Source organism: Colobus angolensis, unplaced genomic scaffold, assembly GCF_000951035.1.
Source record: "Colobus angolensis palliatus isolate OR3802 unplaced genomic scaffold, Cang.pa_1.0 Scaffold49, whole genome shotgun sequence".
Classification (NCBI taxonomy): Eukaryota; Metazoa; Chordata; class Mammalia; order Primates; family Cercopithecidae; genus Colobus; species Colobus angolensis.
In genome coordinates, this window is record NW_012118376.1 from 5,264,635 (window position 1) to 5,279,388 (window position 14,754).

Here is a 14,754-nt window from a genome sequence, read left to right on the forward strand (position 1 = left end):
CCATTGCACTCCAGCCTAGGCGACAGAGCAAGACTCCATCTCAAAAAAAAAAAAAAAAGGAAAACTCTGTCTCAAAAAATAAATTAAGTCTACAGGCATTATAGACACAGTTATTAAAACAAATTTAGAAAAATTTCACAATATATGATAGGTAAGTATATAATGTAAATATAAGGTGGAGTGTGGTGGCTCATGCCTATAATCCCAACACTTTGGGAGGCCAAGGTGGAAGGAGCACTTGACACCAAGAGTTTGAGACTGGCCTGGGCAATATGATAAGACCCTATCTCTACAAAATTATTTTAAAATATAAAAAATTTAAATTAATTTTAAAAATAATATATATATATAAGCAAATATAAAAGTATCAGTGGCACAATCCATAGACAAATATAACATTAAAACATTAAACCAATAAAGAAGGTATTCACACTCTAGATGACAAAGTAAACATAGAAAATAAACATACAGCTGGGTACAGTGGCTCATGCCTGTAATCCTAGCACTTCGAGAGGCCGAGGTGGGCAGACTGCCTGAGCTCAGGAGTTTGAGACCAGCCTCGGCAACATGGCGAAACCCTGTCTCTACTAAAAATACAAAAAATTAGCCGGGTGTGGTGGTGCATGCCTGTAATCCCAGTTACTCAGGAGGCTGAGGTTCGAGAATCATTTGAACCCAAGAGGCAGATTACAGTGAGCCAAGATCGGGCCACTGCACTCCAGTCTGGGTCACAGAGCGAGACTGTCTCAAAAAAAAGAAAAAAAAAGAAAAGAAAAAGAAACTTATAGTTTATAATATAAAATATACAAATAGCTAATCTGTAAAAAAAAAAAAAAAAAGTCTTATATTCACTAAAAAGCAAGGAAGTGCACATTAAAACAAGGAGATATATTTTATCATTAGATCAGCAACAAACATGGCAAAGATGTACCACACTGTTGGCCAAGCATATGTGGCTATGACCGACCTGTCTAGAAGGCAGCCTGACAGTATATACCAAAAGTTAAAATGTACCAAAAATTAAAATATATACATCTTAAGCCTGGAAATCCACTTCTAAGAAGTTATCCTCAAGAAATAATCTTGACAAGTGTACAAATATATATGTGTAAAAACACTCTGCAGTAGCATTTATAATAAATTAACTTAGATGTCCATCAGCATGAAACTAGTTAAATAAAGTGAAATATTCAACTGTTAAAAGGGTAGCAAAGGCCAGGTGCGGTGGCTCACATCTGTAATCCCATCACTTTGCAAGGCCAAGGCAGGCAGATCACTTGAGGTCAGGAGTTCAAGATCAGCCTGACCAACATGATGAAATCCCACCTCTACAAAAACACAAAAATTAGCCAGGTGTGGTGGTGGGCGCCTGTAATCCCAGCTACTTGGGAGGCAGAGGTAAGAGAATCACTTGAACTCGGGAGGCGGAGATTGCAGTGAGCCAAGATTGTGCCACTGCACTCCAGCCTGGGTAACAGAGCAAGACTCCGTCTCACAAAAAAAAAGGCGGGGGCGGATAGCAAAAGTACGGTCTAATTTAAGTTTTTTAAAAAGTCACATTGTATATGTTAATATATTCATTTTGTTTGTTTTGAAATGGAGTCTCATTCTGTCACCCAGGCTGGAGTACAGTGGTGTAATCTTGGCTCACTCCAACCTCCCTCTCCCAGGTTCAAGTGATTTTTGTGCCTCAGCCTCCCAAGTAGCTGGAATTACAGGCGTGCACTACCATGCCTGGCTAATTTTTTGTATTTTTAGTAGAGACAGGTTTCACCATGGTGGTCAGGCTGGTCTCGAACTCCTGACCTCAAATGATCCTCCTGCCTCCACCTCCCAAAGTGCTGAGGTTACAGGCGTGACCACTGTACCCTGCCTAATATATTCATTTTTTAAGTCTAAAATGAGATAAGTAGGACATAAAAATGTATGTCGATCTTTGGCAAATGAAATTATGGGATGACTGCCTATTTTTGCATATTTATATTGTTTAAACTTTTTACACTAAGCATTTATTTCTTAAAAGTGACAAGAGTGTCTTTTGGAGAAAAATTGCAGAGTGTAATGTAAATGTAAAAATAATTTTTAGGCCAGGAGTGGTGGCTTACGCTTGTAATCCCAGCACTTTGGGAGGCTGAGGCAGGCGGATCACAAGGTCAAGAGATTGAGACCATCCTGGCCAACATGGTGAAACCCCATCTCTACTGAAAACACAAAAATTAGTGGGGTGTGGTGGCGCACCTGTAATCCTAACTACTTGGGAGGCCGCGGCAGAAGAATTGCTTGAATCTGGGAGGCGGAGGTTGCAGTGAGCCAAGATCTCACCACTGCCCTCCAACCTGACGAGAGAGCGAGACTTCAACTAAAAAAAAATAATAACAATTTTAAAATAGCATATAGCATAGTGTCATCATAAATGATCAGGTGAAGGTGCAAAAAAACATGAGCAGAAACTTCCCCACCCCTACAAATTGGCAGGTGATGGTGGGGATTAAACCAATAAAAAAAAGCCCATAGGAGAAAACAGTTATTGTCAACCTTCTTCCTAACCCATACCACCCTGGAGGTTCTGTATTCCTTTGGAATAGTTCCCTAGGTATAAAGGAGCACCTGGACTCCTTTCTAATGTCACTTACAAAAAAAGTAAGAGTAGGTCACAAAATTTAAAGGGCACTAACTAGAAGTATGGTGGCCGTGTTTTCTTTTCTTTTTTTTTTGAGATGGAGTCTTGCTCTGTCGTCCAGGCTGGAGCGCAGTGGTGCGATCTCGGCTCACTGCAACCTCCACCCTGGGAGGGTTCAAGCAGTTCTCCTGTCTCAGCCTCCCTTGTAGCTGGGATTACAGGCGCACACTACCATGCCTAATTTTTGTATTTTTAGTATAGACGGGGTTTTGCCACGTTGGCCAGGCTGGTCTCGAACCCCTGACCTCAGGTGATCCACCTGCCTTGGCCTCCCAAAGTGCTGGGATTACAAGTGTGAGCCACCGCACCTGGGTGGCCATGTATTCCTAACCAAAAGTCTAGACACATGATTTGACAAAAGGGAGTATATGTAAACGGCCAATGGGCAGTGTTTAAACTTTCTCTTTACAGTCTTGGCTAAATACATGTTATACATGGCTCTCGCACTGCAAACAGGAGGGTGACTCTCAAGGGGACCTCCACATCACAGCTGAGGAAATACACTAGGGACTGAGGAAAGAATGTCCAGTGCTTATACAAATTCCCCCATTCCAACCTACCAATAATAACCAACGTAAAGTTACAACACAAAGGAGACACCTTCAGAATAGACGATGGATTAGAATGAAGTACTTACTTACCAGAGTTTTAAGAATAATCTTAACTGGCAGATAGTGTCTGGATGTATCAATCAAAATTCCTCTGTGAGGAAACCTTGGAGAATCAATAATGGTGGATTCATTGATGGTGAACTATAAGACAAAATCAAATTTTGGTTTAGTTTTAGAATTTTCTGTTGTCTTGAACTCAGTGAAGACTACAGCTACTTATACAAGCGTTTCATAAAATATTAATTTAGAACAATAAAAAGTATGAAATTTACATTTACCAGCTAAGATAAATATCTGGGGAAAAGAAACCTTCAGGAAACAGCTAAACAGGTTACATTTTTTTCTATTAGTAATTTGTCTAACAATTTTTAGTAACATAATAATCATACTTACAGTCCCACAAGAATCTTGATAAACTAACTGGCTAAAGGTCTCTAAACCTGAGGAAAGTAAAATTTATTGCATTAATTTATAAACAAACAAATTGAGATGATAAAAGCTATATTATTCAATCAGACTCATAACCAGGTAAGGCAAATATAATTAAATATAGTGTTATACCTGTATCCTCTAAAATATATTGTTATACCTACACCTATACCCTCTACCATAATTTCTAAAATCAAAGCCAAATTAAAAAAAAAATCCATTGCACTTCTCATCTAATAAAAGTGCTTTACTTCATTGTACCCATACCCTGGCGTTTGTTCCAATATACACAAAAGAAGAATAGTAATTTAATAAAATACCAGTTTCTTAATAAATTTATAGCATTATGAGAGAATTTTTATAATCAAATATAGTCACTTTTAGAAGGTACCTAAATGTAACAGGGAAAAATGGCTGGAAAAACCATGAAACTATAAATAAAGGCCAATTTACAATATACAGCGTTTTACTTATAGCTGTAAAGACTAACTTCTGAACATTTTTTACTCAAGTGGATTATTCCCTGAATATACCAGTTGACAGGCTAATTCTTCTAAACGGCCTTGACTTTATTCAGATTCCTCATTCTAGCTGACAGCTATATGGCCAGGGAATTTTTATCCTAAGAACAGTACAGTCATCTTTCCTATGCCTTCCTCTCTCCCCAAACTCGTCAAGTACAGGTTCATGCTGGGAAGAATAACTTTGAAAGTTTCTGTTAAGTGACACTACATTCAATAATGATCAGTTTAGAGTACACTACTCTGAAAGTCTGATGGTAAACAGAAAATACGGACTTCTTGGAGTAGAAATCTAGTCACTGCATACTCGCAAGACTGGTTTTTTTTGTTGTTGTTGTTATGGTTTTTTTTTTTGAGACGGAGTCTCGCTCTGTCACCCAGGACGGAGTGCAGCAGCGTGATCTCGGCTTATTGCAACCTCTGCCTCCTGGGTTCAAGTACTTCTCCTGCCTCAGCCTCCTAAGTAGCTGGGACTACAAGCATGCACCACCACGCCTGGCTAATTTTTGTATTTTTAGTAGAGATGCGGTTTCACTGTGTTCACTAGTCTGGTCTCGAACTCCTGACCTCAAGTGATCTGCCTGCCTGGACCTCCCAAAGTGGTGGGATTACAGGTGTGAATGACTACGACCGGCCCCCAGCCTTTATTTTAATGACTATAAATTTGGTTAGTTCATATTTTTTAAAATTCCCTTTCTAAAAACTCTATCTGGAAGTCAGTACAGTATCTTATCTGCCTAGAAAGGTAAAAGAAACTTTTGAAGAGCAAATGTCCTGATGTCAAACTTTGAAGTTCAGACCCTGAAATTCTCAAGAAAAGCTTTTCAAGTTACTCCCTGCCCACTGCCTCTAACCAACTCAATAGCACATTTGCCTTTTTATACTGCTCCTTATACAAATTTAGTTATGCTTCTAACTCCACAGGAATTTGAAATTAGGGAAGAGAGATGCTTCTGAAGTCAACAGAAGCGATAGCTGAAACAAAATTCCCTCATCAGAAGAGGTTGGGGCCATGTGTAGTGCTATAAACATTACAGTCCAAAGAGCATCAGTGAATTACAGCACTGTGGGAATGTAATAACCTTCAAACAGTTTTTGAGAGGTCAGATGAGTTTTCTCCCATGCTATATTTATTTACTTGTATTTTTTTGAGACAGGGGTCTTGCTCTGTTGCCCAGGCTGGAATGCAGTGCTGTGATCTAGGCTCACTGCAGCCTCAACATCCTGGGCTCAAGCAATCCTCCCACCTCAGCGTCCAGAGTAGCTGGGACTACAGGTCCATGCCACTATGCCCGGCTAATTTGTGTATTTTGTAGTGATGGGGTTGCGCCATGTTGCCTAAGCTGGTCTCAGACTCCTGAGCTCAGGCAATCATCACCCACCTTAGCCTCTCAAAGTGCTGACTCAAAGTGATGTGAGCCACTGTGCTGACCTCTCCCATGCTTTACGTAGTATATGTTCAATGGAAATAATTTTGGAACTACATAACAAAGCATTCTGTAAAGGATCCAAGGCAGCAAAGGTTTGCTGTGCTTGATCTCACAAAGCACCAACTGAAAATTTTCCTTTACTGGACAGTAACAGTGAAACTGCACGGAACTTACCTCGTAATGCTCCCCAAACTCTGTTGGCCTTAAGGACAGCCACTGGTTCTTTCACAAGTAAAGTATCTGTAGTGGGGATTTAAAATCACACACATACTTTTGTTAATCCCTCAATGACACACAATAAGTTTCCTAAACATGTCACTGATATTTCTGGACTATTATTTTCTCCCAAGCACATGACCTATTTCTCTGCCTCCTGTACATCTCCATTTGGATGTCCTGTGGATTCCTTCAACTCCACATGCCCCAACAGAACTCTTCCCTCCCTCCTCCGCACACTTCAACCTGCTGGTCTTCTGTGTTCCTTATTTCAGTGAGTCACAGCACCACCATCCAGTCACTTGAGTCACTCAAGACAGGAATTTGGGTGTCATCTCCATGTTTCTTCATCTTCCCAAGAGAGTTAGTCTCTCCAACTTCTCAACAGAGTAGGGTCCTAGTTAAGCTAAGAGTTTAGTTGAAAATGCAAAAATTCCTCAGTTCCTACTAATCCTTGGTAACGCCCTAGGTGTCACTCAAATCTATTCCCTTTAAGGCCAGAGAGTTATCTCCACTCTTGCCTTCAGAATTTTCTACTTGCCCTGCACGCACCTTCCCTCAGTATCATCCAAACCTGCCTTAAGACTTACTCTCCAAATCCCTTCAGCTTAGTTTAGCTTTGTCCCACTCAATTAAAAGTTCACATCATCCAGAATGGGACTCCAGTTAGCTGCTTCTGGTGAGAGGCTAATCTTTCAATCTTTGAAACACATTCTAAGGTTGGCCCAATAGTCACTTAGTCTTTTAGAGAGGTCTGGAGTGGAACCAACCAGACATAGTAAACCCACAGATGGTAAAGAGATTGAAAGCTAAAGGGTGTAACAGCTGTGGACTTTGCCACAGCAAAGATGCCTAAGGGCTGAAGGTTAATGATTTCATACTATGTCCTCTATGATGGTTTATCACCTTCTACCACCACCACCATTCAGATGCTCACAGAGTAGTTAGCTGCAGGTAGGCAAAAGTGCTCTATCAATAGTATGAGCATCTCAGGTGACAGTCTTCTGACAAGATAGCCTTTTCCATTCGATAACCACATTCCATTAGATGAGTCAGCCAGTGCCAGGCTAAGAACTATATTGCTATTTATGAGCATAGTCTAATTATGTTTCCTCTACATCTATAGCAAATTCTTGTGTTGTTGTTGAGACAGTCTCACTGTGCTGCCCAGGCAGGTGTGGAGTGGCATGATCACGGTTCACTGCAGCCTCGACCTCCCAAGTAGCTGGGACTGTAGGCATGTGTCACCATGCCTAATTTTTCTTTTTTCTTGTAGAGACGAGGTTTTGCCATGTTGCCAGGCTGGTCTTGAACTCCTGGGCTCAAGCCATCTACCGGCCCCAGCTTCCCAAAGTATTGGGATTACAGGTGTCAGCCACTTCACCCCACCTGTATCAAAATCTTAATCAGCTACCTAGAGCTCACTGCTCCATTGGTCACTGTTTAAAAACTTTTTTTTTTTTGCCACATTCATATTTTGAGATCTTCCAGAAATAGCCAGAGTCACCTCAAAAACATTAATATATTACATATACTTAATACCAATTATTTTTTAATAGCTGACAACTGGCTGATATTAAAAAGGACTAATTCAACTCAGTGGAAAATACATATAACAATTAGAAATTTGGTTTTCTAAATATATGAACACATAGCTACAGAATTTCCATTTTTACTTCATGACCAAGTTATTAGTGTTAACAACGATCAGTTCCCTGAAGTGTGAAAGGAATGATATCATTGACTTTTCAGTTAGCCCATTCTGTATCTTTTTGCACCATAAATACATTTGTTTTGGAGGGTGAATATACAAATAACATATCTATATATTCTATTTAAAAATAATACATTATAGATAAGGCTAAAATCTCCTTTGAGATACTCACCCAACTCCTTCTACCTTCCTCAGAGGAAATACTTATATTTCCTTTCTTTCTTAGGCTTGACATAGATGTACATGGAAGGAGAATAGTATTGCTTTACGTGTGTGTCGATATATAAATGGGGTCCACCTCTACACATAATTATACAGCTTGCTTTGTTCAACTCAGCAGTTTAACTTGGAAGTTCTCCATGTGTATTCGCTGTAATACTGCTTCTTTATTCTTAACTGTTGTGATCATACTATTGAGTACAGATTGACAAGATGCATTCAGCCATTCCTCTATTGATGGATACTGAGTTTTGCTGACAATTCTTCACATTACAGGCAAACAGAATCAAACACCCTTGATTTATGTGTCCATTTATCTGCAGTAAAAACTAGTCCACTTCTCAGGGCATGCATATTTTTATTTTTAATAAATAGTGGTGCTTTAACATGTGTCACCTCCTCCAACATGTCCTCCCACTCTGGATGTTTGATATCTTATTTCCATTCATATGTGTTACTTTTATCATCATCATCAACTAGTTTAAAAACTAAAAACTAGTTTATTCTTCAGCCAAAAATTTCACCATCACCTTGTCTCAAGAAACTTCCCTTTCAGAATAAAGAGGGTTTGTAGAACTGACTGAAAGATAAGCTATGACTCTCCAGTCTCGATACTTCATTTTGTGGAATTTACAATCTGTTATCTGTATTGCCAAAGGACAGCAAAGATTCCTTGGCAACGTAATGACCATTTTCATCTCAATTCAGGTTGCAAAACCTACTTCACGTGGTGTCAGTGCTGAGTATCAACTGAAATGATACCTGACGTTGGTGAATTTTCCTATTTCTCTTCTAAGAATAGCTACAGAATTGAAGAGAAAGCAAGCTATTTTTCAAAGAGATGTATTATTGGGAAATTTCATCTAAACCAGCAGGCTGAAGACATGTACTTAACTGTGAGGCAGTCTGGGGGTAACGGAGTTGCTCTTTGCTCTAAATTTGTGGCATCCTATCTTTTTTTTTTTTTTTTTTTGAGACAGTCTCACTTTGTCCCCCAGGCTGGAGTATAGCAGCATGATCTCGGCTCACTGCAACCTCTGCCTCCTGGGTTCAAGTGATTCTCCCGCCTCAGCCTCCCGAGTAGCTGGGACTACAGGTGTGCACCAACACACCTGACTTTTTGCATTTTTTAGTAGAGATGCGGTTTCACCATATTGGCCAGGCTGGTCTTGAACTCCTGGCCTCAAATGATCCACTCACCTCGGCCTCCCAAAGTGCTGGGATTATAGGTGTGAGCTACAGCGCCTGGCCTCTATCTTTACACTCAGTTCCCCTGTCTGCCGTCTCTTGCACGAATCTTATATTACACATGTCCTTATACTGCTCTTCTTTGATGCCTTGGTGCAATTCCACATTATTCTCAGGCAGTATACCCTATAGAAAAGGCACGTCCACTTGTTTGTTCTAAAACAATTTGGGAAAAGCCCTAGAGAATAATGTTTTAGGTAACAACAAGGACAAAATCATACAGCTAAATGTCTATTATATTGTCAATCAAATGAAACTGCTGTACCCACCCTCTCCCCCAAGCTCTGCATTATCTTTTGTAAAATTATAGATTATAAATAGAGATCATGGATACAAACAGATGTTTTCAAAGACAAAAGTTAAGAAATTACCTAGATGTTCAAAACAGATTAGCCAATTCAGCTTATCCATAGTGACAGAACATTATTCAGCCATTGAAAATGATATCACAGAAAACTAGTGAAATTCATGTTTATAATGTATTTTGCAAAAAAGCATGATACAAAAATATAAAATACAAAAAGCACATGTACAGAATTACTGCCATTTTCATCTCAATGCTTATCATGTTTGTATCTATGTCTATGTAAAATGTTTAAATGTTTTACTCTGAAAAAAAGAAAAAAAAAAAACACCTAAAATGACAGTGATTAATTCTGTCTGTCTGCTGGGATTATGAGTGATTTATTTCTTCTTCGTCTGCATTTACTGTACTTACAAATTTTCCACAAAGGCTATGTACTACTTTTATAATCGGACTTCAAAGGTTATTTTTAAAATAGGAATCATAAACTCACTGGTTGAGAACTCAGTGGTTCCTAACATGGAGCCAGTTTTTGGCACTTAAGTCCATCAGTGAGCACCTGGGCTATAATACACTCACATTGCAGAGGTACTTACAAGACTCATCTGAAGATATGTTGGGGAAAGCATCACACTCTGACTGCAGGGTGATTGAGACAAGAAGTTGCTGAAGCTGGGCTGTAGCCTGGGATTCAGCAGGTTCATGATCCCACTTGTAGAAATCAAAAATATAGCCATGATATCTGTTTGAGAAATAAATGTAAACACATTTTAAAAGGATTTTAGCCAAATTTTAAAAATGGATGTGCTAGTAACATTGCAGTTAACGCCTCAAATCCATGCTGCCCATTATAAGTCCAACTAGAGATTCTCACCCCAAGTTGTATATTAGAATCACTTGGGAAGTTTTTTGAAAATGCCAATGTCCATGCCTTCCGAATCAGAATCTATGAGAATGGGATTCAGGCACGGGAATTTTAAAAGCTTCCCCACACTCTGAAGTGACATATGAAGCCCCTGTTAATTACCAATAATAAAACCATCATGGTAATCCACCACTCTTGGGAATGAAAAACCAATTCTGCCCAGTGATAGGATGTGGGGGTTAGGGGGAGTTCTTCTGAGCAAATCACAAGAAAACTTTGTTTCTCTGTATGTGAGAGCTGGACCAGTTGCTGCTACACTAAAGTGGACAGAGCAGAGATGGAAAGAATATGGATCCCTGGTAACACTGTTGAGTCACTTAATACTTGCCCTAAATACATTCCTACTTTTGGACATCCTAATGTGTGAAATAAGTTTTCTTACTGTTTAAGGCAGATTGAGTCAGGGTTCCTGTTACCTTCCTACAAAAGTATCCTAGCTTATATATAAAGCCCCAAAAGAAGGTCCAGAATTCTCACCAGAGCCTTTAAAATTATCTTTTGTTGGCCAGGCGTGGTGGCTCATGCCTGTAATCCCAGCACTTTGGGAGGCCAAGGTGGGAGGATCATGAGGTCAGGAGTTCAAGACCAGCCTGGCCAACACAGTGAAACCCCGTCTCTACTAAAAATACAAAAAAATCAGCAGATATGGTGGTGGGCGCCTGTAAGCCCAGCTACTTGGGAGGCTTAGGCAGGAGAATCACTTGAACCTGAGAGGCAGAGGTGCAGTGAGCCGAGATCGCACCACCGCACTCCAGCCTGGGTGACAGAGTGAGACTCTGTCTCCAACAAAGAAAAAAAAAAAAGTACTTTTTGTTGGTATCCAAAAATCAGGGAATATTAAAAAAAAAAAAAGATCAGATAGGCTTCAGAGCAATTGTTTTTGGTATCCAAAAATCAGGGAATATTAAAAAAAAAAAAGATCAGATAGGCTTCAGAGCAATTGTTTTTGGTATCCAAAAATCAGAATATTAAATAAAAATGTAAAGGCACTAAATAAAAAAGATCAGATAGGCTTCAGGACAATTGTTTAAATATTTTACAGATTTTGGCAAGCCAGAAGGTTATATATGCTACTTATGTGTAAGAACATCTTACGCTTTTTCGCAGAAGACGAGGTTGGAAAATTGTGACATGTTTGGGAGTGTATGGAAGTTAACCAATGAGAGAATGGAATGGATGAAGGTGTTGACAGAAAACCTTGACAGATTAAAAAGCAAATTAAGACCACTGAACTACATACTTACAAAAGGTTAAGATGGTAAATTTTTTGTTGTATTTTTTCCATAGTTAAAATTTTTTAAAAAAGGAAATTAAAGCTGCCAGCAGCTTCGAGATCAGAGTTGGAAACTGGCTTAGAACCTTGACCCTAGGTAGTAAAATTCTAACAGAAAACTCAAAGGGCTGTGAAGCAGTATGTCAAAGGTATGTGGGTTAGTTTAGCCTTCCAGGAAATGAAGGAGTGAAGCTATTTGTTTATTTTTTAAAATGAGTGACTAGCACGTGATGGACGCTGTCCTAGAAGCTGAAGAAGCAGCTATGCATCTAACAGCCAAACTCTCTGCCTGCAAAAAACATACTGTTTCAAAGCAGGGTTTGTGATACAACTTGGGCTCTTCAGAGACAGGGGCTATGTGATTCTGAACAATCTGGGGCCCAGGCTGTGTGTTCCTGACCACGTCACACTTTCTGAACACCCATATTTCCAAATCTTTCCAACTCCACTGTGCTTTTACTCTGAGATAGCTACCGCCCGTGCTGAGCTCCTAGAAGGCTCACATGCATGCCTTCACATCTTAGCCATAAGGGCTAATACATTTTATGACCTGCTTCCTAATAACACCAGGCATAATTAATGGCTGCTCCACTCAGAGGCCATGAATTAGGCAAACTCTTCAGGTAATCACCCGCACCTGCCTTGAAACGCCAAGCCTTGCCTTCAAATCATCTCAGCTGATTCAAGTCCTGGTTATCTACCTATTGTTAACTTACATCACCCATGCTTTCTTGTCATTGTCAGTTCAGCGTATTACCAAGTCCTTGTTTTACTTAGCAGTATGACACAGAAGGAAAATCCAATTCTACAAGTTGAACTCCAAGGCAAACATAATAAGGGTGTTTGTTTTTAAAAGATTTCCAACCCTAGTCGTGATCTTCTGAGACAACCTTCATGTACTTTCCGTGCAATCTTTCTGAATATCCCAATGCAACCAAACACTTTGATTCTACATATTAACCCCACTTTGGCCTTAGCAGATTGGATACCAAAGGCTCATCAGTGTGTGTGCCTAAAATAGGGACTGATAATACCCATTTAGTTGTACAAAACAGAAGGAAACTGTGAGCCTTCTGATTGTAGAGAATGAACCATCTCCGCCATCAGCATCTCGGGCCTCTTCAGCTTGAGCCTAGGCACCTGTCCTATCTGGGGTCAGAACACGTTATTCAGTTAGTTTTGCATTTCCTCCCCACCTGTTCAGTGTCCTGCCAGCACACTTAAGCTCTATAGTATCTACTGGGCACAGCGACAGGCTTGGGGAATGCCAGGAGGCAGTACAGTTAGCACCAAATTACAGTTCTGCAGGGCATGATATGCCTTCAGGACAGTCCCACCTACACAGGTCTCACACTGAAGGGACAGTGTGTGGCTTCTTCAAACATCTCCCCAGGGGAAACTGCCTTGTCTATGGTGTGATTGGCTGACTCCCATGACAAAATTCACCCTGTCTGCAGCCAAAGGGTGAGAGAGACAGAGGCGCTATCTAGGGGTCTGTAAAAGAGGAAGCCGGGAGAGCAGGCACATGATTGGTATTGAGAAACAAAGTTGGATACTGTCTAACCACTGGCCGCAGAAACGTAGTTAGATGCAAACATCTCACATTTTATGTGGAAGAGATTTTAGGTGAGAGGGGAGTTTTAGGCAGTGCTCGAAACTGAGGACTTCCACCATTTGAGTTGTTACCAGGAGATTTGAGGAGAGGCAAGGGGGTGAAATTGGCCTATAAATGACAGCCAGCTTTGGGGAATTCCTGGTCCCTCAAGAGAGCTTGTCTAAGCCCTTCGGGTAAGGTATCCCTTTGAACGTTCTTCAAATACGGAGCTGTCACTTTCCTCCCCAGCTCTGGAGCTGGGGAACCGGTGTCCCCTCCATCCATGTCATTTGCCCAACAAGGCCTCAGAGCAAACTCCCTCTTCCCCTTAGTATCCTGCTCTCAAACCAGGGTTCCTGAGCACCCAAGGTGTCCCTTAAGAAGCAGTAGAAGGGTGGGGGAAAGAGCGTGGGTTCAGTCCGTGTGGCGCTGGGCAGATCGCCTGCCCGCTCCGGGGGCCGTTTCCTCGTCTGCGCAGTGGGGTGGTGAGGGTCTGCAGAGCGCCCCGGGGTGGTCCACCTCTCCCCTCCCCCAGGACACCTCCCAGCCGGGAGCGCTCACCGCCGAAACGCTTCCTCCAGCAGGGTGCAGGAGGGGCCCGCCGTGGAATTGGGGCTGTGGCTGATGTAGAAGTTCTCCGGGGCAAGATGCAGCAGGTTCGGAGTCATCTTCACCGAGAGCGGCAGGGGCCACAGCGCCGGCCCCCGCGCGGCCGAGACGCCCGGGGCCCGAGTCGCCTCCGCCACCTGCACCACGAGCGCCACCTGAGTCAGCAGCGCCAACATCGCCGCCAGCAGCGTCGCCAACAGCAGCGCCAGCAGCATGGGCGGCCGGGGCAGCCCCAGCCCGCACAGCTCCATGGCCGCTCGGCTGCTTTCCGCCGGGTCTGCCGAGCCGGAGCCTCGGGACTCGACTTTCCGCCCCGCCAGGTCAGAGGAAGCGCGGCCGCGGGTGAGTCACCGAGTCAGATGACTGCGCGCCCCGCCCCGGACTCCGCCTCCAGGCCCCAGGCGCGCCCTCGCCCAGCCCGCACTGCCCAGGCCACCTCGAGAATTTCCTCCGGGATGCCCTCGGGTAGAAGCAGAGCCCAGACAGCAACCTCAAACACGGGATGGCTAAAGTAAGAAAAATGCCCGGTGCTGGCCGGACGTGGCGGCTCACGCCTGTAGTCCCAGCACTTTGGGAGACCGAGGCGGGCGGATCACCTGAGGTCAGGAGTTCAAGATCAGCCTGGCCAACATGGTGAAACCTCCTCTCTACAAAAATACAAAAATTAGCTGAGCATGATGGCGGGTGCCTGTAGTCCAGCTACTTGGGAGGCTGAGGCAGGAAAATCTCTTGAGCCGAGATCGCACCACTGCACTCCAGCCTGGGTGACAGAGCAAGACTCCGTCTCAAAAAAATAAAAAATAAAAAAGGAAAGAAAAAGAAAAGGGCCCAGTGCACAGGCTCGGGACGCCAGCCCGGCACCAGGTCGCCGCTCACGCTGGCAACACTGGCGCTCTCCTTTAGGTCCCTGGCTTTGGTGAAGCCAGAGAAGCCAAGCTTGGGGAGCACTTCTCTCCTCTGAGCCAAACCACCAGATAACTG

General features: G+C 42.3%; 1 protein-coding gene across 1 annotated transcript in view; it reads right to left on the reverse strand.

The window, feature by feature from the left end:
* The window catches only part of HEXB (hexosaminidase B (beta polypeptide)), a 27,380-nt gene extending 13,240 nt beyond the window's left edge, over positions 1-14,140 (reverse strand). The window contains exons 1-5 of the mRNA XM_011959248.1: positions 13,726-14,140; positions 9,969-10,114; positions 5,846-5,911; positions 3,685-3,731; positions 3,322-3,432 (exon numbers count right to left, since the gene is read on the reverse strand). Coding sequence (XP_011814638.1) covers positions 3,322-3,432; positions 3,685-3,731; positions 5,846-5,911; positions 9,969-10,114; positions 13,726-14,024 — 669 coding nt within the window. The 5' untranslated portion in view covers positions 14,025-14,140. The remainder of the gene's footprint in view (positions 1-3,321; positions 3,433-3,684; positions 3,732-5,845; positions 5,912-9,968; positions 10,115-13,725) is intronic.
* Positions 14,141-14,754: the final 614 nt, after the last annotated feature.